Source organism: Ictalurus furcatus, chromosome 13, assembly GCF_023375685.1.
Source record: "Ictalurus furcatus strain D&B chromosome 13, Billie_1.0, whole genome shotgun sequence".
Classification (NCBI taxonomy): Eukaryota; Metazoa; Chordata; class Actinopteri; order Siluriformes; family Ictaluridae; genus Ictalurus; species Ictalurus furcatus.
This window is the reverse complement of record NC_071267.1, coordinates 17,053,771-17,076,960: the sequence shown is the minus strand read 5'-3', so window position 1 is coordinate 17,076,960 and position 23,190 is coordinate 17,053,771. Positions and strand designations below refer to the sequence as shown.

At 43.5% G+C, this 23,190-nt stretch overlaps 1 protein-coding gene across 3 annotated transcripts in view; it reads right to left on the bottom strand.

Moving 5' to 3' along the window:
- Positions 1–23,190, bottom strand: part of rbfox3a (RNA binding fox-1 homolog 3a) — a 272,370-nt gene that overhangs the window by 40,383 nt on the left and 208,797 nt on the right. For all 3 annotated transcript variants that reach the window (XM_053639962.1, XM_053639964.1, XM_053639963.1), the window contains one exon: positions 11,279–11,527. In XM_053639962.1, the coding sequence (XP_053495937.1) occupies positions 11,279–11,527 (249 nt within the window). The remainder of the gene's footprint in view (positions 1–11,278; positions 11,528–23,190) is intronic.

The following is a 23,190-nucleotide window of genomic DNA, read 5'->3' as shown; positions in this document are numbered from 1 at the left end:
CATAGAACAACTCTAAACCTCCAGCCTGTACCCCTGCCCCTTAAGCACAGAGTCTGTGGTGGATCTTGCAACTCCAACTCCAGAGTGGAGACATAAGCACAGCTAGGCAGATCGATGGGCCAAAAGGAGGTGCAATTAGCCCTTAGTGCCCCTGCTCCCTGGGCTGCACCTTCACTTGGGCCCTCTTTCACCATTCATCATAGATGTGCCATCGGTCATTCACATGCTCTATCTGCAGCTGCTCCGGCAGGACTCCTGCTATCTATCATGTCTAACAGGTGAGTCGTGCACCATTGCAGGTTCTCCTATTACAGAGCAGCTGAGCGTGGCCTCACAGAGCCTCCAATGCATTTCTCAGCCCAGTGGAGCTCTGTGCAATGGAGCCTTTGATTTGTTCATGTTATGGAAACATGCACCAAATGAAGTGTGAGGAAGTGTGTGAGTCCAAATGTGTACATGATCGGTCTATGGTATCTCCTCTTTTCGTATACAGTAGTTGCAGTATTCAATACGCAAATTGCATTGTTGACTATTTCATTTCTTCAATAATACTTGGCTACGCCTCTCCTCACCTTAATAACATCATGAATCCTGTCAGGTAAGGATGCCACCAGTGTCTTGAGATAGTTCCTGTCAATTTTAACCCACTCTTCCACTGACTGGATGCGCAATTCAGCCAAAGTTGGTGGGGGACTATTTTGGAGTTTCACTTGCTGTTCTAAATAATCCATAAATAAAGAAGTTTTCTATGGGATTGAGTGCTGGTAATTTTTACAGGACAAGGTTTCTCAGTGTTCCATCATTCTTGTCAAACAAGTCACACACAGATTTGGCTCTATACACCCTATAGTTATCATCCTGAAATATACTGAGGATGGGAGTGTCAAGTTGGTGTGGACATGAAACACATCAGCCTCAGACTTTGGCAAACAACTGATCAGAGTTTTATGCTTTAAGTTATGTTCATCAAGGTGCATAACCTGATGACATTGTGAATTAAGGTGCTGGTGTTTGCAGATGCAACTTTTTTTGTGTGTTTGTTTTTCTTTCAGATAAGGAAGTGGTTATTTAATTTACCTTGTATACACTCTTGAACCAGAGAACACATGAGTGCAGGCAACATGCTCAGTCATGGTGATATAATATTTTTTTGTTCATTCAGAACAATTCCCTACCTCGTGAGGCATAAATGGAGTCAAGCATTCCTCAGGAGGAGGTGACATTAAGTCAGGAATGGGAGCAGAGAGGTAAGCACTCATGAATCCACACATCTATGATCTAATTAGCTCATTGCCACTGCTAAGCAGCCATCTATGGGGGGTTCATCTGTGAGATTTCCTTTTAATTTGTGTTAATTGAATGTTAATTATATTGCAGCTAGAGTGTTGCATCTGTCTCATTCAGAGGCTGGGTTTCTGAGGGTGGCACTCCCTTAGGTCCATTGCCGAGGTGGGAAGTAATTAAAAATGCTCATTTTTTTTTGTTGAAGGCAACTTGGGCTGCCTGGTCTTCCACCAAAAGAGACAAGAAGATGCTGGTGCAACGGGTTTGGTGTCTTGCATACCTTTGAAGCTCTTTACTCAAATGTTTGGGAGGAAATTGCTCAACAGAGAGTAAAACCCACTATAACCTAGGCTGCATTTTCCAAGCCTTCCTGCACACAGAATCTATTACTGTTACCAAAGAAATAGACAAGAATCATTTTCTTTAGCTAATGCTTTAAAGTAGATTCCACTCCAGAAATATGCCAAAATATGGTAACTTTATGGTCTGCTAAAAAGGCTCCCCAAATCAGCATTAAGTAGGTGCATTACCTCACTAAAGGTTTATGATTCCCCATTACCCCGATTGAAGCCTGGAATGTAGTCTAACAAAATTTTATACACATGCTGCTGCCAGGGATTACAAGTGTGCTAAATGATTTATTGGGTGACAGGAATTGTCTGCTTTATTGGACTACCTTCTTCTGTCCAACACATTATCTGCATGCTTTAAAACATGCTGACCATAGGAGGATTATTATTGACTGGCTGGTTTATGTGACCTTAGCTATTGACACCAGCTCAAACATACTCTAAACCTGGCTAAACCAACCATATTAATGCAGTCACACACAGGGCGGATCCTGTATAATAAACTTCTACTGTACACACACACACACACACACACACACACACACACACACACACACACACACACTCAGAGAGAGAGAGCAAATGACAGTCATTTGTCAGTTTTCTTCATGCATGATTCTCATGCTTAAACTCTTACACAACACAGGCTTTTATATGGTACTGACCAATTGTCACAAATGTCCCAACAAGGATTGTAATATCTGACAGTTTTAACTGATGCTAAGGTTAGATTTAGATTTAGATGTAGTCATAGCATTACTTATAATGCATAATTATTATGTCAGTGGCGGGTTCTCAAAAGGATAGTTAGACAAATGTGTGTTTTTAACAGACCTGTGCTAAAGAAGCATTTTTTTTCAAATTAGCTTCTATGGTAGGTATCAGCTGAGCAAAATACATGCACATGATCATACTATCCCACCCTTCTTTGAAGAGAGAAGAAGCCCCTCCCTTTATCTCATTCCCATAATCTCATTCTCCCTGTCATAAACGGAGTGTAAGTGTGTGTGGTGGGTGCAGGGCCTTAGTCCCACTTCTCTTGTTCAGTGATTTCTCTAGCGTACACATTCAGTGTTATCTGCAAATCACTTTCAAAGTGCTCCGCTCAGCACTTCCACCCTTCCCAATGCCACTACAACCACATAATTGAAACTATCTGATTGGAAAGCTGCCAAGCAGGTAGATTACATCCGATTAGGGTGAAACTGGTGCTTCACTTAATGGAATTAGACTGAGATGCTTTATTTTGCCCCCCACCCCACTACAAATTTTCATGTGTCAATCTCTGAAGAAGTGGCAGTCAAAACATGATGAGACAAAATTCCATATTTCCTTCCTTCATGAAGCAAAGAGATTCTTTGTTAATGCAACTGTTCCCTTTCAAAGGGAAGTCAACGTTGCATGTGCTTTATGCTGTGGGAAGCGCCCTAGTGCGACCGGTATCTGAAGTCTGTGTAAAATCACGCCTATTTATAGGCTTGCCATGGTCAGGTGATGCGGAATTTCATGTGTCACGTGACTATAAAACGGCACCTGTAAACCATGTAATCAGCCTTATTATCTTCAGCAAAGACCGTATGTCGGGTGTCTATATGAACATTCCTAAAAACTCTTCACTTCTCTCAATTTTTTCATATCTATCTATCTATCTATCTATCTATATATATCTCTTCTCTTCTTTTCAGCCATTCTCGGCCCAATGCAGGGCGTAGGCCTCTGTTGAATGCCGCCACCAACTACGATCCTGTGCCCTTTGTTGCCAATTGATTCCAGCGAACTTTCTGATGTCATCAGCCCACCTGGCCTTAGGTCGTCTTCTTGGGCGTTTGGCTTCCAGTGGAGTCCAATTTAGGACTGCAGACGTCCATTTTTGGTCTTTCATTCTTGCTACGTGTCCTGCCCACTTCCACTTTAATGTTTTCACCCTTTTGATTATGTCCATTACTTTGGTTTGACTTTGCACCCACACATTAGTCTTGTGGTCTAATAGCGATATGTTAAGCATGCGGTGTTCCATGCTTCATTGAGTGACCCTTAATTTTTGTATTTGAGGTCCAGGTTTCACATGCATATGTAAGAGCAGGGAGAACACAATGATCAAACACTTTTCTTTTGAGACATAGAGGAAAGTTGTGTTTGAAGATGAAATTGAGGCGGCCAAAAGTTTGCCATCCTGATCTTGCCCTCCTGTTGACTTCATCAAGGCCATTCAGTTCCATTGATATGTTTTGTCCTAGATATATGTAACTGTTTACTTGATCCAATAGTTTTCCCTGTATTTTAATTGGTATTGGTTGAACCCTATTGTTGAACATTACTTGGGTTTTTTGTAGGTTAATTTTTAGCCCTGATGATTTGCTTGCTTCATTTAAGTCTAGTAGTAGTTGTTGTAGTTCTTCTGGGGTTTCTGAGAATAGAATTATGTCATCGGCAAAACGTAGGTTGGAGAGGTGGGAACCATTGATCTTGATTCCTTTGTCCTCCCAGTCGAGTTTTTTGAAGATTTCTTCTAGGCAGGCCGAAAAAAGTTTGGGCGATATGGTATCTCCTTTTTTTCGGACGCCTTTTTGTATTTTGATTTCCACTTTATCATCATTTAACTGAATTGTAGCTTTTGCATTTTTATAGATTTCGTATTTTTAAGGATTTTTATATAAACTGGATTGATCCCTTGGTTTTGTAGGACCTGAAGTATTGAGCAAGTTTTGACAGTGTCAAAAGCTTTTTCATAGTCGACAAAAGCTAGACAAAGTGGTAGATTAAACTCATTGTGGCACTCAATGACCTGTTGAAGGGCTTATATGTGATCTAATGTACTAAAATTTTTCCTAAACCCAGCTTGTTCCTGTGGTTGTGCAAAATCTAGTGATGATTCAAGTCTTTTGTTGATGATTTTTGTGAAAATTTTGTAAATTATAGATAGAAGGCTTATTGGACGGTATTTTTTTTTTTTTTTTAGGTCTTTAGCATCTCCTTTTTTGTGCAGTAGTATGACATCGGCGTTTTTCCATTGGTCAGGTATTGTATATTTGTTGAGACAGGTAGTAAAAAGTTTAGCAAGTATTTTAACTATGGGTTCTCCACCTGCTTTCAACATTTCAATTGAGATTTGATCAGGTCCTGCTGCTGTTCCATTCTTAGTTGTTTTAATAGCCCAAACAACTTCTTCTGCTAGTATGTCAGGGACCATTTCAAATGGATTGGGTAGGTCGGGTAATAGGGTATCATCATTATACAGATCTGAATAGAATGATATATATATATATATATATATATATATATATATATATATATATATATATATATATATATATATATATATTTACTTTTCTGTCCCTCACCTCTTTAAAAGTATGAGCCATAGAGAGTTCAGGGAGTGTGCTACTCCCTGCTACTCCCTGGGAGTGGAACGTGCTGTGGCATGGCTCTGCTTCCGGCTCTCTCGCTTCTCAGTCGAAATGAGATAGGTTTCAGAACCTCCAGCAGCTCCACTCTTGGCTCTCTCACCCTCAGCCCACCCTCTCTGATTCCGAGGAGCCAGAGGGGGGAGCCAATGAGAAGGAGAGCACACCCTCACACTGCAGAAAAATCCCCTTTTTCCCCCAGAAGTGCACCATGAAGTGTCACACTTCTGGGGAAAGCCATGTTTATAACCCCGCAAAGTTGGATTATTCGGCCATTGTGGAGGCTAAACAATATGGCTATTTTGCTATACCAAAAGTGGATGAGGTGCTTGCGAGCCACCTCTCTCCATCATCTGCTGCAAAATCAGGGAGGCCAGCTATACCATCCAAGCCGTGTAAGAGCACCTCGGCACTGGTTGGCGAAGCCTATGCGGCAGTAGTTCTTGTTTGTGGGTCTCGGCATATAATGGAAGTGTTGCAGGCCTTGGTATGGCGAAGCCTATGTGGCAGCGGGTCTTGTTTGTGGGTCTCGGCATACAATAGCAGTGTTGCAGGCCTACCAGTCAGATTTGCTGAATAGTGAGGGAGGCACAGAAGGCAGTTAGGGCAGTTAGCGCCCAGTATTACTGTAGGGCTCCCCTAGTCAATATCGTCCCAAGTTACCAGTTTTCTCTCGTCAACAAGCTGTCACAGGGCAACAAAAATATGATGCTTTCCCTCCAACAAAATGTGGAAAGTTAACATCTCTAAAGACCATCTGGCAGCATGGAAACTACTGCCAAATGTGTCTCCATGGGTTCTGTCCTCCATAGAAAAGGGTTCCACGTCCAGTCCCCCCCCATTTCAAAGGTGTGCTCACCACAGTAGTCAGCACAATGCAGAGCCTGAAGTTGAGACAAGAGATCCATTGTAGAGCCCAGGAAATACATCTGTCTTGGACAAAGGGGCCACAGGACATGTAGAGGCAGAGAGGTTTTACAATTCTTTTTTTTCTTGGTCCACAGAAAAGACTGGATATGCAGCCACTTTTAGATCTGCGTCATCTGAATCATACTCTTTACGACTCCAGGGCAGCCGTGTGCTAAACTACCTGGATGACTGGTTTATTCTAGTGCGGTCCAGGAAGTTGGTGGTTCAACATGTGAGAAGCTTGGGGCTCAGGTTGAAACTCAGGGAAAATTGCTTCTCCAGTTGAGTGCAACTTTCCTAGGGGTTATATGGAATTCGAATATGATGAGGGTTTGTCTATCCCCAACACATATAAGGCAATCCTATTAACATTGAGCAAGATAAAATTAAGTCTGGGCATCTCCTCCAGTCTGTACAGAGACTGCGGGGGCTTATGGCAACAGCAGCCAATGTCATATCACTGGGCCCATTGCACATGAGACCTGCTGGCTGAGGCTTCATCCAAGGACGAAACCCCTGAGAGTAATCAGTGTCAGATGCCTACTTGCTCTGAGAACTTGGGGTGTCTCCGGTTTCTAGCCTTGGGTCACACTCTAGGGGCATCTCTTATTGCAAGACAGTAATGTCAGACACCTCCCTCATGGTCTCTGGAGCGGCCCTCATCTAGTGTGGCATATAAATTGCCTAGAAGTGTGGGCCATACCCCTAGCACTGAATTTCTTCTCCTCCGTTGAGATGTCACCATGTGTTAGACAATACAGCGGTGGTCTCATATATCAACCACCCGGCAGGATTATGCTTGTGCCCACTGTTCAGGCAGGCTCAACTATTTCTTCTCTGGTGTGGGGGGGTGGGGGAGGGGTTCAGAGAGTGCCCAGAATGTGAGGGCAGACATCCTTTCGTGGCAGGGGCTGAGGCCTGGGGATTGGAGGCTCCTTCCGCAAATGGATGAGTCCATATGGCAGAGGTTTGACCGAGTGGAAGTGGATGCATTAGCCTCTGAGGAGCCAACATGCTGCCCATTGTGGTTTGCCCTCACTCCTCCTGCATCTAAAAAAAATGGTCAGGGCTGGATGCTATGGTACACATGTGGCTGATGTCATGTCTGTACGCCTTTCTCCCGATTGCTCTGCTCCCACAGGCTCTATCGAAAGTATCACCAGATTGGCCAGCTCAAATTTGGTTCTTGGAGATAATATCTCTGTTGGACTGCACTCCCTGGGAGATACCCATTCCCAGGAATCTATTGTCCCAAGCCAGAGGGTTGATTTATCACCCTTGGCCGGAACAATAGAGACTGAGTCTGGCCCCTGAGTGGCACCAGCTCATAGATTCCGGTCTCTCAACCGAGGTTGTAGAGACCATGTTAAACATTACAGCACCATCCACGAGAAAACTGTATGCTTTCAAGTGGCAACTTTTATATCATGGTGTGAGGAACACCAATGAGACCCAGTAAACTGCACAGTAGCTTCAGTTCTGGAGATCGTACAGGAACATTTCTCAGCAGGGTTGGCTCCTTCTACAATTAGGGTCTACGTGGCAGCCATTTTGGCCAGCCATGCCCCAATTGATGGAGGAAACATCCTCTAACTTCAAGGTTTATGTGTGGTGTTAATCAGTTGAGGACCATTTGCAGACCACACATACCTTCCTGGAACCTTCTGTGGTCCAGGAAGGTCTGTCAGGTGCCCCATTTGAGAGCTTAGAGTCAGCTTCAGAGATGCTTCTGACCCTAAAGGGAGCTCTTTTAGCTGACCCTGACATCTCCATTGTCCCTTCCTGCCTTGACTTTGCCCCTGGAGTAGCCAAAGTCTCCCTATATCCTAGGCCGGATTATTCCTAAGTGCCTACATCTGATGCCATCTTACAACAGAATGAGCAAGATTACACCTACTGTGTCCAGTGAGGACTCTTTGTACTTATGTCCACCACTCCGGCCAGTGCCGTAAGTTGGAGCAGTTGCTGGTCTGCAAGGCAATGACAGAAAATGTGATAGTGCGTCAAAGCAACGCATCTCTATTTGGACAGCAGAAGCTATCTCTATTGCTTATGAGGTGTGCTGTCTCGCTACGCCCCTGGGCATAGGGGCTAATTCCACTAGGGGGGTCGCCTCCTCAAAGACTTTATCTAAGGAGCACCTTTACAGGATGTGTGTGTTGTGGCGTGGTGGTCTACGCCGCACACATTCATTTGGTATTATAGTTTGGCCTTTTGGCCAGCTTGTATATGGTTCTCGGAGACAATATGTTTGCTGGACGGCACTCCCTGGGAGATTCCTGTTTGCAGGAATCTATTATCTCAAGACAGAGGGTAATTCATTTATTACCCTCAGCTGGAACTGTGGGAACTGTGAGTCTGGACCCTGAGGGGTACCAGCTCTTAGATTCCGGTCTCTCAACCAAGGTTATAGAGAGACCATGTTAAACACTAGGAATGTCAGTGAGACCCAGTAAGCTGCACAATGGCTACAGTCCTGGAGTTCTTTCAAGAATGTTTTTCAACATGGTTGGCTCCTTCTACAATTAGGGTTTATGTGGCCATCATTTCGGCCAGCCACGCCCCTATGGATGGAACCTCTGTGACAGGCCATATCCTCAGTATGATGGCGTGGGTATACTCATTTGCATTTAACCCTGTTCCCTGAGAAGGGAACGAGACATTGCATAGTTTTGACATACCGGGGCATGCCTGTGAATCGTGTCTTCACTTCAGATAATAGAGACTGATGACAGGTGCCATTTTATAGTCACGCGATGCACAAAATGCCATGTCACCTGACCATGGGAGGCCTATAAATAGACATGATTTTACACAGACTTCAGATACCAGTTGCGCATGAGTTCACTTCCCACAGCGTGAAGCTCATGCAACATCTCGTTCCCTTCTCTGGGAACAGGGTTACCTGCGTAACCCAGACGTTTCCCTTAATCAACAAACTACTGTGTCAATTGTTTAAAAATGTGTTTGCAGTGCTACATGGTGCAATGCTACATTTTATGATTTTGTATATACATACTGTATATCAGTTTATAAGCAACATTTTAAATTCTTCTCTGAAACATGATGAACAGTGGATAGCAACAGAAAGAACTCTAGTTAATTTAAATAACTTCATAACAATGTCTGAAGCAAAGGTTGGGTTAATTAGAGACTGTGACACAGATAATTCACACACAGATAATTCAGACACAGTTAATCAGACGCAGATAAAGACTGTGTTTGTGTGTTCAAAGTATAGCACTCTTTGTTAGATCAGGATCCAAGTTTTAAGCTGACCTCCCTCTAAAGTACATATAACTGATAGATATTTAAGGTTTATCCTTAAAAATATTCCTCCCGTCTTCTCTTTGATGTGTACTCTCCAAGCTGATTTCATCTAACCTAAGAATATCGGCATATATTTCCAGACTGTAGCTCCATATTGCTAGATACTCTCCAAACATGGAATTAAAGAGACCTAAAATGCTTTTTAATCCCTAGCACTAATGTGAAAAAATATGCTTTCCCTATTCCAAGCCTTGTATCTTTCTTTTCTCCAGCCTAACCCCCATCTCTAATGCTTTCATGTTAGGTTGTCTGAACTTTCTGAGGGACCTCAGAAGTCAAACCTTATAGAGGATAAATTGAAACTCCCCAAAACAGGCTTTTATTAAAGCTAATAATCTGCAGGGAATTGCAACTCAGCAGGCCTAATTCAGATACTTTTAAGTCAGAATAAAAGAACGATATTTGTTACAGTGGTTGTAAGTGCTGATTTGGCTATTGTGGGTGGTTTGGGGGTGTTAACCACAGGTCAATGGTAAGTAAAATGGGAAGAGCAGAAAAATATTGCAGGCAATAATACAGGAATGATAGCATACAACATTTCCAAAGGAATCAGGCTTCAGAGTGACATATGGATATGCACACACACACTCACAAACACACACACACACACACACACACACACACACACACACACACATCTGCACATAGAAAGTCTTTTATTCCATCATAAGCCTTCTATATATATATTGTGGACTGTTATAGTAAGTGGTCCACTGAAATTTTCATAGAGTGGTAAACGGTTCCAAGGGGTTTGATGGTTGGAGCAGTGGACCTCACGGTCATGACACAATAGATCAAACAGACAGTTAGGACTCTGTTGTCTGCTCCTGGGAAAGCATAAAAGAACTCTTCACATTCTCTAAGGTCTTCATCTCACACATTTTCTCCTTTCATTTTTGCCCTTTAAATGTGGTTTAATACACATGGACACTACAGTACTCATTCACACTAATCTGTAATCATCCTATGATCACTCAGAGCACAGACACCAGAACAGCACTTCTGTCGTCTCATTCTGGCAATGGAAAGAATATAAGGCTCATGTCTCTGGTGATAAAGACTTTATTTACACTGGTTATTTTATACACCTTATATGGAGATTGGATATGATAAGATTTTAACTACATGCATCTTCACTTGTAGTCAAATGTCCCCAGTTAACCATATTAAATCCAACTCTAAACACAAGATGGTTTCTGAGTGGTGCAACAGAAATGCAACGGAGTAAAATTGGCTGTGCTCTATGGGTGGAAGGGATGGCATACTCTCTCTCCCCTGTCAATCACAGTAAACATGATTCATTTATGTGGAAGAGGGCAGTTAGCACTTTCCTCCAAGTGTGGCCTGTTACGCAGCATGAGCAGCAGTTTGAAAATATGCATTTGACTGGCTTTTGGGTGTCACGGAGGAAGCACCTGTTAGTCTTCACATTGCCCACTTGGTAGTTGTCATATTATAGGGGAGAGATGGCTGGTGGGTGACAATAGGCAGATAATTTCAGAACAAATTTGGAAATGAAAACTAAAACACTACACAGCCAATGCCTTATTTATATTTTTGGTAAGTAATTTATAATAAAAAAGATGGCGCATTTCATATTTGTATTTCTTTATACAGTCAAAGATAATCATACAGATAATCATACACATGATGCACTGGAAGGGATTTTGTTTGTCAAATGTGGCTTGGAGGGATGAATATATTTACACTTGTATGACAAGTTGGACTGATGCCCAACATGAATTCTGATCTCACAGTTCAGACTGAGGTTACACATATCAGATGTGTATCAGCTTTCAAGTGTGGTAAATTGTAATTTAATGCTATATTCAATGGGACTTTTGCCAGTGACACCATCATGAAAAGAATTCTGTCAAATATGAGGAATCAGATTTTGGGTTAGTTTTACCTGCGGTGTGAACATACTTACTGTATGTGGCCAACAACTTATCATTTGCATGATCAACAAATCATTGTATGGTGAATAGTGGATGTACTCACTGGTACGTTGCTGGGCGCTGTGAGTGAAGACGTGCTGTTCTCAGTACCAGTTGGATCACTGTGTGTCTGTGTGGTTGTATAGATGGTGAGGGCAGCCGCATGCTCGGGCACCGGGTTCGGCCCTGTGTACTCCTGACCGGGGTGGGCATACTCCCCGGGCAGCCCGTTCTGAGGTGGTGGAGGAGGATATTGCGCCGGGGCATACGGCTGAGCCATGGCCTCTGGAGGGGCTGGTGCCTCCTGGTTACCCTAGAGGTAGAGGTAGAGAGAGAGAGTGAGAGAGAGAGAGAGAGAGAGAGAGAGAAGAGGAAAGTAGAGCAAGAGAAAGAGAAAGATTGACAAATTTGACTCTCAGACGTACCACCTATTCAGTGGTGGCAGTAGCATCAAAAAGTATCATAGATAATAAGAGATGACAGATGCAGTCATGACTCTGTCTGTCTCAACTCTAATATCACATGATAAGAGGAAATATGGGTGCTAATTTAATGATCATTCTGATAGGATACCCTGCAGAACCAGCTACAACTGTCACTGACAGATTAAGCCATGGCTATGCACACTGAATATCCTCCGGCAACAAAGACACAAGCCTGATCTTGATTAAAGGAACAGAAAGCAGACAGTGATGTAAATCCTTAGTGTAAATTCTACTGAGAGAGAGTTCAGGGTACCACAAACAACCTGTAGTCCATCTATACTCCTGCCATCCATGAATAAAACAGTGTGCCTTACGGCACATTGTAAGCAATATGTGATGCAATTTAGATTTTTTAAATTTATTTCCACCACAGTGTTGTAAAGAAGCTGAATGGATTTGTACATCATAGCAACTCTCAGAGCACATTACAGCATTGCCATTACTGGTCAACAAATTTTATTTTGTACAATTCGATGGATAAGCATGGCTGGAGTGATTAGAAATTGCTGTCCTGGCAAGTGCCGTGTGACAGATCAATTAACTAATTCAGTTTTGATTATAACCTTTATAATTTAAATTTAAATTACAGGTTTGTGATTCTAGCCACCCTTTTTCACTTCACAGGCCCGCACCTCCTCGTGACATTCTCATTCCCTTGCTATCACTTTCTACATGTTGGAATTCAATGAGTATCTACCCCTTTATTTAGCTTGCGTGTGATATCTCTTTCCTCACGTTGTCTGTCATTCTCTCTGTGTATCAGCATGGAAATGAGAGCACTGCCTCTTTCTTCTCCTTCATTTCTCTCCACTGGAGTGGATGTAAATGAGACATTTTTTCTCTCTCCCCCTCTCTCTCTTTTTGGCTCTCATTTGTTTTGAGTAACAGAGGTACGCAATGTTTTCACATCCATCTATGAAAATTAGGATACACAAGCGTTTCATTTCTCTCTCTTTGTCTGGCAGCTATTTTGGAAAATGTGCCTTTTTTATTTGGTCATGCCCTTGACTGTAGGAGTGAGCGTGTGTGTTGACTGATGAGGGTTAATTTCTACAGTAGAGTGCAGGTCTGTGCGTGCCTCTGTTTATGTGTTTGTTTGTCTGTGTTGACAGATTAGGGCAACTCTGTGGAGCAGAGTGCTGTTGTCAGCACAGGTGCGGTCGGGTCATCAGTACACTCGTTGTGTGTGAGTGTGTGCACACCTTGCAGGCATATAAAGAGCAGCTTGCCTAGAAAGCCTCAAATCAGGGTATTAATATACTACAAATAAGTGGAGACAGGAGCTCGACCTCTGCTAATCTGATGGCAAAGACAGCCAATAACACAACATATAATCTGGAACTGCTATATCAGTTTAATAAACCAGGGGCACTCCTAAATAATTAACCTCATTGATGAGCTTGAAATGCCAGGCTTTCTGAATCAACAGTAGTCACTAACTATCTCCTGCTGGAGCACAATAATTAACAGGTACAGTGGGCAGATGGTAAAACTATAGATCCCAAAATAGCTGCATGCTTCTTCATTACATCACGGGTGAGATACAGCTGAAATCCTGTACAATGCCTGCAAGATACCTTTCTCATTAAGAGATAATGTGCAATGAAAAAAAAATCAAGGTGTGAAGGGAAGCATTGCAGATTTATTTTTTGCCATCTTTTATGCAGGACCTGCTACATGGTGAATGCCAGTGGAAATCAAGCTTTTTTTCTGTCCTTTTGCTTGATTATTATTAACCTTTTTTTTTCACTGACCAAGCAGCATTAGGCGGCAGCAGCATGCTGCAGAAATGGCCTGCAGAAGGCTACAGTTTAATAGGAGTGGAGAGAATTGCATTAATGTAAATGTAGTGGAAACAATGAGAGGCCTGGCCATTGACATGTTGGCAAACAAATGAGACTGTCCTCTCAATTAGGGCCAATGCTCCATTATCCAAATGAAAAATGCACTCGTCCATGACTTACACACAATGGCCAGGCATGGAGAATGACTGAAAGAGAGTGAAAGACAAAATAAAGACAGATGCAGAGTGAGTAAGAGAGAAAGAAAGACCCCCTTCAATTGATCAGAAAGAAAACTAGGGACACATGTTCAATTTGTCTTACTTTCATGATTGCAGTAATCTTGATGCACTTCATCCTATGTAACACTTGCAGTCTATATGTGACTCATGTCACAAACCTCAGCTTTATTGATTCCTGTATTTGTACTCCAAATAATAGACAAAGTATGTTTTTTAAACAGTGACTGTTATCAATTTTTGGTTTGCATTTTAAGCCATAATCCCTATACATAGATTCATTCAAATATAAAGGAACACACAAGAACTGATACACATATAGAAATGAAAGGAAACACCAACATAGTGACTTAGCAAGGTGTTGAACCACCATGAGCCTCTAAAACAGCGTAAATGATCTTTGGCACAGATTCCACTACTCTCTGGAATGACTAGAGGAGTGAACGCTGTTCTCTTTCAAAGGGAACTCAATGTTTTGTGAGCTTCATGCTGTGGGAAGCACCTTCACATGGGACCGGTATCTGAAGTCTAATCACACCTATTTACTGGCCTGCCATCGTCAGGTGACTTAAAAACGGTGCCTGTAAACCATGTGATCAGCTTTCTTAGTCTTCAGCGACACCGCATATTGGTTGTCTATGTGAACATTCCTAAAACTCTTCACTATATATATATATTTCATCTCTCTTCTGTCGCTGTCCTGTCAAACATAATAAAGCATAGAGAGTTCAGAAAGTGTGTTGCTCCCTGCTGTCATTTTATTACAGAGGGGGATACAGACTTTTTTGTGAAGTGTTTCGGAGTGGACCATGCTGTAGCCCTTGAGGGGGCTGACTGCACTCATTGTGAACGCTTCACCATGAAGCATCTCCGGTCTCAGCTCTCTCTCTTCTCAGCTGAACCTCAGGGCTCTGGGCTGTCCGCTGTCGAGGCCAACCAGCTCTGATCCTGGGGGTCCTGTATGAATTTGGAGGAACCGGAGACGAGTGCTGCTCTATCTCCTACTCTTTCCTCTGGATCCAACTGGCTGCTTCCAGGTTTTGGAGCTCACACAGTGACTTCTCATTCCAGTATGGACAGTCAATCTACCCTCTCTGACTCTGAGGAGATGGGGGGGGGTACAGTGCATCAATAATGGAGAGCAGCTCTCAGTCCTATAAAGAGCTGCTTGAAGTGATCACTAGGGCAGTTGAGAAACTAACATTAGTGGGAAGAGGAAGTGGCTCATGACAGGCTGGATGAGCGCTTTCTTCCTAGTGAAAATAAACTCCCTCACATTGCAGAAAACTCACCTTTTTTTCAGAGGTGCATCATGAAATATTGCGCTTGTGCCATACACCAGCCATGTTTATAACCCCGCAATGTTGGATTATTCGGCCATTTTGGGGAATGAACAGTACGGGTATTTTGCTACACCAAAGGTGGAGGAGGTGCTTCTGAGCTACCTCTCTCCATCAATGGCAGTGAAAGTAGGGGGGCCGGCTTTGCCATCCAAGCCATGGAAGGCCACCATGGCATTGGATGGCAAAGCCTATGCAGCAGCAATGTGGGTCACTGCATACAATGGCAATGTTGCAGGCCTACCAGGCAGACCTGCTGAATGAGCTCGACAGTGGGTAGGGAAATGGGCCCAAGGTGGTGGCGGAGCTTCACTGGGCCACTGATTTGTCTTTTCAGGTGACCAAGCAAATGGCCTGTCATATTGGCCGTTCAATAGGTAGCTTGGTCGTGGCGGAAAGGCACCTATGGCTCAACCTCTTGGGCATGGGGGATAAGGATAAGGTTTCCCTGCTGGATGCCCCTGTTGAACCTTCCAGCCTGTTTGGCGGAACAGTTAACACCATTGCCGACAGGTATTGAAAGGCAAAACAGCAAATGGCCAGTTCATTCCCCGTCATGCATGACATGAGTCCACAAGTGGAGCCCGGGCCAAGACTAGTGTGAGGGACACACCGAAGGTGAGTGTCGCAGCCTGCTAGTAGGGCTGATTTAAGAACCATTATCAGTGCCAAGCAGGCAAAGAAGAATCAGTTCTTATGGGCCGCAGAGGGAGGTATCAGGAGTTGAGAGGTTGTTAGGGCAGCTAGCCCCCAGTACTACTGTAGGGCCCCGCCCTGTCATCCAAAGTTTTCAGTCTTCTCTGGTCAGCAAAATGTCACAGGGCAACAAAAATCAGATGCTTTCCCTCCAACAAAATGTGGAAGAGTTAATGTCACTAAAAGACCATCTGGCAGCAAGGAAACTACTGCCAAGTATGTCTCCATGGGTTCTGTCCACCATAGAAAAGGGTTACTGGGTCCAGTTCAGAGCTTGACCCCTCCGGTTCAGAGGTGAGCTCACCACAGTTGTCAGCACAGAGCAGAGCCCGACATTAGCACAGGATGTTGTCTCTCTTGGACAAAGGGGCCATAGAACATATACCCATTTCTCTGAGGGAGGGAGGTTTTTACAGCCATTATTTCTTGGTCCTCAAAAAATATGGGAGTATGCAGCCAGTTTTAGATCTGCATCATCTGAACCGTGCTCTTTGGACATATAGGTTCAAGATGCTGACACTCAAACTTATCTTTCTGCAGATTCAGTTCGAGGACTAGTTTGTGACAATAGATCTAAAAGACACATATTTCCACATAGAAATATTGCCGAATCACAGGAAGTTCCAGAGGTTCGTGTTTGGAGGTTAACAGGTATCAATACCGGGTTCTTCCCTTCGATCTAGCTTTATCCCCTTGCACCTTCACGAAGTGCATGGATGCCGCTCTGGCTCCCTTGCAACTCCAGGGCATCCTTTTACTAAACTACCTGGACAACTGGTTAATTCTAGCATGATCCATGGATTTGGCAATTCAACACTAAGATGTTATTCTTGCCCACATAAGCAGCTTGGAGCTCAGGTTAAACCTCAGGAAAAGGATGCTTTCTCCAATTCAGTTACTTTTCTTTGGTTTATATGGAATTTGACTTCGATGAGGGTGTATCTATCCCCAACACATGTAGGGTCAATCCTATCAACATTGAGCAAGATAAACTTGGGTCGGGGTGTCCCCTCCAGTCTCTATGAGAGACTGTTAGGTCTTATGGCAGCAGGAGCCAATGTCATAGCATTGGGCTTATTGCACATGAGACCATTTCAGTGGTGGCTGAAAAGTTGGGGGTTTCATCCAAGGACGGAACTCCTGAGAGTAATCAGTGTCATGTGGCGATGCTTACATGGTCTGAGAATTTGGAGGTGTCTCCGGTCTCTAGCCTTGGGTCACACTCTAGGGGCATATCCTTATGACAAGACGGTTGGGTTGGGGCATGGTCTTAGATCGCTATCCAGCTCACAGTCTCTGGAGTGGCCCTCATCTAGAGTGGCATAAAAATTGCCTAGAAATGTGGGCCACATTCCTAACACTGAAATTCTTTCTTCCTCAGTTGAGAGGTTACCATGTGTTAGTTGTGACAGACACTACAGATAAGACAGGTTTTTGTCAGTGAGTGCAATGTACATTCCAGGCAACTGAGGTTGTAGAGACCATGTTAAATGCTATAGCACCAATGTCAGTTAGACCCAGTAAACTGCACAATAGCTACAGTTCTGGGGTTCTTACAACAACATTTCTCAGCAAGGTTGGCTCCTTCTACAATTAGGGTGGCCCTCATTTCAGCCAGCCATGCCCCTATTGATGGGGCAATATCCTCTAACATTGAGGTTTATACATGGTGTCAGATGGCTGAGGCCCAACTGCAGACCACACATACCTCCCTGGGACCTTTATGTGGTCCTGGAAGGTCTGGCAGGCACCCCATTCGAGCCCTTAGAGTCAGCCTCAGAGAAGCTTTTGACTCTAAAGGTAGCTTTTTTGCTGTCCCTGACATCTTTCAAGTGAGTAGGGGATCTGCAAGCTCTCTCTGTTGCTCCTTCCAGCCTTGACTTTGCCTCTGGATTAGTCAAGGCCCTCCTATATCCTGGAAAGAGATTATATTCCTAAAGTGCCTACATCTGCTGCCCAGCCAGTAGTGTTGCAGGCTTTCTACCCTCTGCCATTCCTTACACCAGAACAAGAAAGATTTCACCTACTGTATCCAGTAAGGGCTCTTTGTACTTACGTCCACCGCTCCGACCAGCGGTGTAAGTGGGAGCAGTTGCTGGTCTGCTTTGGCAGTGACAGTAGAGGTGATTCTGTATCAAAGCAGCACATCTCTAATTGGATAGTGGAAGCAATCTCTATTGCTTATGAAGCGTGTTGTCTCGCTACACCTCTGGGCATAAGGGCTCATTCCACTGGGGGGGGGGGTCGCCTACTCGAAGGCTTTATGCAAAGCCTTACAGGATGTGTGTGTACACATTCAATCAGTATTACAATTTGGACATGGATTTTTCCCTGGGCTTGAGGATCTTCAAGTGACTCTCAGGCTTGGACCTTTTTGGACAGGCCATACCCTCAGTAAGACGAAGTCGGTATACTCATTCCCACAGCATGAAGCTCACACAATGTTGAGTTCCCTTTGAAAGGATGTTGCGTAGCTTTGTTATACTGGGGTATGCCTGTAAATCGCGTCTTTGCTTCAGATATTGAGAAGCTGATGACGTGGTTTACAGGTGCTGTTTTTAGTCACCTGACCCTGGCAGGCCTATAAATAGGAGTGATTTTATACAGACTTTAGTTACTGGTCGCGTGTGAAGGCGCTTCCCACAGCGTGAAGCTCACACAACGTCTCATTCCCATCTCAGGGAACAGGGTTACAAGCGTAACTCAAGACATTCTTCCAAAAGGATTTCTCTCAACTGGTGTATGGATGATGGTGGTGGAGAGTGGTGTCTAACATATCAGTTTAAAATCTCACATGGAGTTGAGATCTGACTGAAGAACATAGCATATGATTTACATAATTTTCATACTCATTAAACCATTCACTGAGCCGTCATGGCCTGTTAATGAGGATGAAGTCATCCTGGAAGTGACCACTCCCATCAGGATAGACATGTTCATAGAATAAAGGTAATCGGTCAGAAGAACTTTGGGTTTATTTGCAGTGACTCGTCTATCTATGTGGAAAAGTGGACTCAAACCATGCCAGCAAAATGACTCCTACAGCATAACAGAATCACTGTTTTCCTTAAATTTGTCATCCCTCTGTATATACACACTTCATGTTACATTGAAGGTCTGCATGCACCCAAGTGCACACTGGAAAGTATAAAACAAGTTCTTTCTTTCATTCTTGCAGTTTGTGTTTAACCTTTACTGAGGTGATTTGCCAATGATTTTTTTTAAATCTCACATATAAAACAGTGTTATTGATTAGATGATATCAAAAGAGATGATACCTTTTCAGCCAGTTATACTGTATTATATATTTTAGCACCAAGATCTTTGGTAAAACTTGTAATATAAAAGAAGAATGAGAGGGAGAAAGAGAAACATAATGTGCAGCTCATTAGATTTCACAGTTCAAATGTGTCATTCTTGTGAAATTCAAAACACCACATTTGGGATCTTCTGTAAGCTATATGGTTTGAATTTCACAATAATACTGATACAGTATGAAAGTGCAGACAGTATTTAATCCGAAAACAATAAAACCCCAAACTGGGCTACAACTGAGTTTTTGACCAAAAATATGGGCAATTGCAACCTCAGACTCAAAACAATAAAATGTCTTATATTCTGTGAAGCTCTGTGCATGTGTCCCAATATAGTGTCCCAGTAGGGAACCACTCTGGGGTGTTGTACCAGAATTTTAACAAGACATTTTGACATGTGCAGATGTTCCTATTGATTTGATGTGTGAGCATGCCTTTCTCTGACTATGTGGCCATTCATCTGTACATCTATCATTCTCTATGCTTCTGCTTTCTTCTGTCCCTTCTTTCCATCTCGTTCTCTTTCTCTGTTGTGTGTCCAAAGCTGTGTCTCACTCTCTCTGTGGTGATGTCAGAAAAAGAAAAAAGTGGCCATAGCCTGGGGATGGTATTGTAATTCACTGAAACATTGAGCGTTATTGATGCACTTCCCTGCCTCAAAGCGCCAGCAGAGGAGGGCTGTCCAGGCGGTCTGAAAAACAGCACATAAAGCAGGCAGAGAGGGCATGAGTGCGGCCCTGCCAGAGCTCTGAGGAGGGGCGGGGGTTCACAAAACCATAAAGTCTGCAGAAAATGTCTGCTGCTCAACATTACATTATTATTGCTCAGCGTGTGGACTCCATCCCATGAAATATTCAGAGAGGTAAATGGAAGCACAAGCAACATTTTCCAAAGCCAAACTAAGTGCAAGAGAGCAGCTTCCTTTGCATCAGGTGGGTGGTGAACTGCCCAATACACTGCAACACCACACACTTTTTCCACCAGTTTTTTTTTATTATTATATTTTACTTTGTTCCTGCACCTGCACAGCATGTAATGTACTCAGTCTTTCCTAACAGCTGTGCTGTGAGCAGTAGGTTCTATTTCTGCCATGCTGACCTATGATTTTCCATTTACTCTCATTCCATTTGTTTTTGAAAAGGTTAAAAGAGAATGACCTGGGAAAGCTAATGCCTGATTACTTCCCATTAGTCCACTATGTGGTCACTGAGAGCATGTGTGATGCCTTAAACCCATAACACCAGCACACAGACTACAAAAGGGAAATTCGAATGCAATGGGCCTGTCCATCATATTGGTGGACAGAAAGTGGCCACTTTGATGGGGGTGTGTGGAGAGATGAAAAGAATAAGGATGAGATAGGAGGGCTGTGGTGACTTACTTGAAGTAATCTTGCCTCAAGTATTTGTATGTGTAGGAAAGGCTAGTATGCTCTACAGAACCAGGCTGTTGTTTCCTACACTGCCAGTGCTCAATTTCTGCCTTTGTTGCCAATCCAGAGAGCTTTCTTTTCTCTGAGCTTACTACAGTGCAGACAATACAGAGTTTAGAAGTTGCATAGAACTTTCTCTATGATTTGTAGTCCATAACACTTGTTCTTTGAAGTGAGAGAGCAAACACATACATCAACAAACAATTTAAAAAAATATTACACTATGATGTGATTTGAAATGGTAGCTAAAATAAATTCTCACACTACACCATATCTCAACCTTCACCTAATAAAGTGAGACTGAGAGGCTATCAGCCCCAGAGCTCCCTCGGCTAAATAAAACACATCATGGAGCTAGAGGAAGGAGAAAAAAATCTCCAGCCTAGAGGTTTTATTTCTGATAAACTTAAATCAGCAACTGATATTTAATACAGTTCTCCACTGTTTTGGTTTTAATTCACTTAGTGCCCTTTCCATATAGTTCTGCAGGTCTGACGTCTGACAGTTTATAAATGTGAAAGAGACGCAGAGAGAGAGAGAGAGAGAGTTGAAAGAGGGGAGCGAAAGAAAGGATCTCCATCATGGTGACTGAAGTGATGCCACAGTAAAAACATCCCCAGATCCTTGTCGACAAATTGCGCTGGTAAATGATTTCTCTGATGAGCTAAATCGTATTATCTGTCCCTCCCCTCTCTCTCCACCGTCTCTCCACTGAACCAGTGCCAAGCGACCAAGTGATTGTGCAGTAAATGAGTTTATTTCCCCTAAGAAAGAGATAGAGGGAGTGAGTTGGAACAAACAACTATGCTACTCATCTTAACATTTAACCCCTCATATAAAAGGTAGCTTGGAGCATCAGCAGCTATTTTGTACAACACACCTGGGGAATACTGTTGTGCTTATTCCTAAACTGTTGATTTGTGATCTGTGATTATTCTTAAACCTAAAAGATGTCTTACGTTGTTGCGTCTCTAAATGATCAGGAAAAACTGCAGCAGTGCAGTGTGAATGTCCTTTAGCTGGAACACCAGAGGAAACCTAAGTGAACTCCTGAGCAGGGAGGAGAGAGTATGCACAGCGTGGTGCGTTAAGTTTGAGATGCTTCCAGAGTGAGTTTGACAGGCGTGTAAGTGACTGTCAGAGTGCCAGCATTGATAGAAAGCCTGCTCCATGCACTACGACATTAACTTGACCATATCAGTGGCTTAACATTCACCTCTGAGTCATCTACAGTCAGCTTCACATGCACATGCTATTAAGCTGGCAGTGTTGTATTTGACAGCTATTGGTGGGGAAAACAAATTACATCCAGTGAGTATAAAAAAATAATACAATTAATTAATCTGAATTTAACTAGGGGCAGGGGCCCATAACCTGGACTGTTTACAACATGACAGCAGGCTCCTGTGTCTTTTAATGACTCATATGATCCAGCCAGCCCTGAATCACTGTCAGAACAGTGAGACTCATTGAGGGGGTATGGGGTTTGGGGAGAGGGTTGTGAAAGCCAGGTTCTTCTGTGTGTATGTTTGTTGGAAGAGCGAGGTGTAGTTGGGGCCAGGCGTTATTGATCCTTTCTCAGCAGAGCGCTTCCATAGCCGTCGGCCTTGTGCCACGCCTCCGGACTGATTACTGATGAGCACTCTGCTGGCACAAATTGGATTGAAAACCCCTCCCAACCACACTTAGGGAATCATTTCCAAGACTCCCATCTCCTCCTCCTCCTCCTCCTCCAGCAGCCAAGCTGAACGCCCTCCCCATGCCCGCAGGCACACTGGGTACCGAGTGTATGCTTGAGTATCTGTGACGAGACCTACACCCTAAAGGCCGGGCAATCCCTCGAAAATAGAGATGTAGTGCAACCCTATATGTGTCACTGCTACATTTCAGTGGCTGTCTTGGGCTCACAGTGTCATTCGATTCCTTGAAAGTAATATATTTTTGTGCAGATTGTCCTCCTTCTCCTGGTGTGCGTGTGTGTAATCTAGTGTAAGAGTGAGAGCCTCAGTGTTGCGTCTGTGTCAGTTATTTACAACACTATGACAGAACGGTTGTATCATGGGTAATATTTAGCAACATGGCAGTGCCACAGTCACAATGGGTTCAAATGGCAGACACAGTGGCAGTGCTGTTACTCTATTGTTTTTCCTCGTGACAGCACTCTCTGGTGACATGAGTGCGTGCAGCGTGTCTGAGTGATTTCCCTCGAAGATGGAAAACAGGGCCGCAGCTCCTTGCCGCCTATCGGAGCAAATAGGAAAGGAGACAAAGGTACGAGGAGGGGGTGTAAATATGTAAGCATCACTCTCTACACTTTATGCAGCTATATTATTCTAATCTGTTTCAGTTGGCTGATGAAAAGAGGGACACAACATAGGTCCATGCAGGTCTATAAATCTTTTTTCCTTTCTCTCACACACCCCACTCCCATTCTTTCTGTCTCAAAGAGTCTACTTTTAGCAGAGTTCTCTGTTGTGGGATGGAGCTGTTTCTTTATATGTAGACTTGGAAAATTAAAATGACTAATAACACTTCCTCCTCCTCCTCCTCCTCCTCCTCCCTGCCCCATGTTCCTCTGTGCTATCTGTGCCCATGTTTTTGTGAGAGCCTGACGTACACTCAGACGACCCGAGCACGTTTCCACATCTCCCAAACCTCCTTGTGTTTGTGTGTGTGTGTGTGTGTGTGT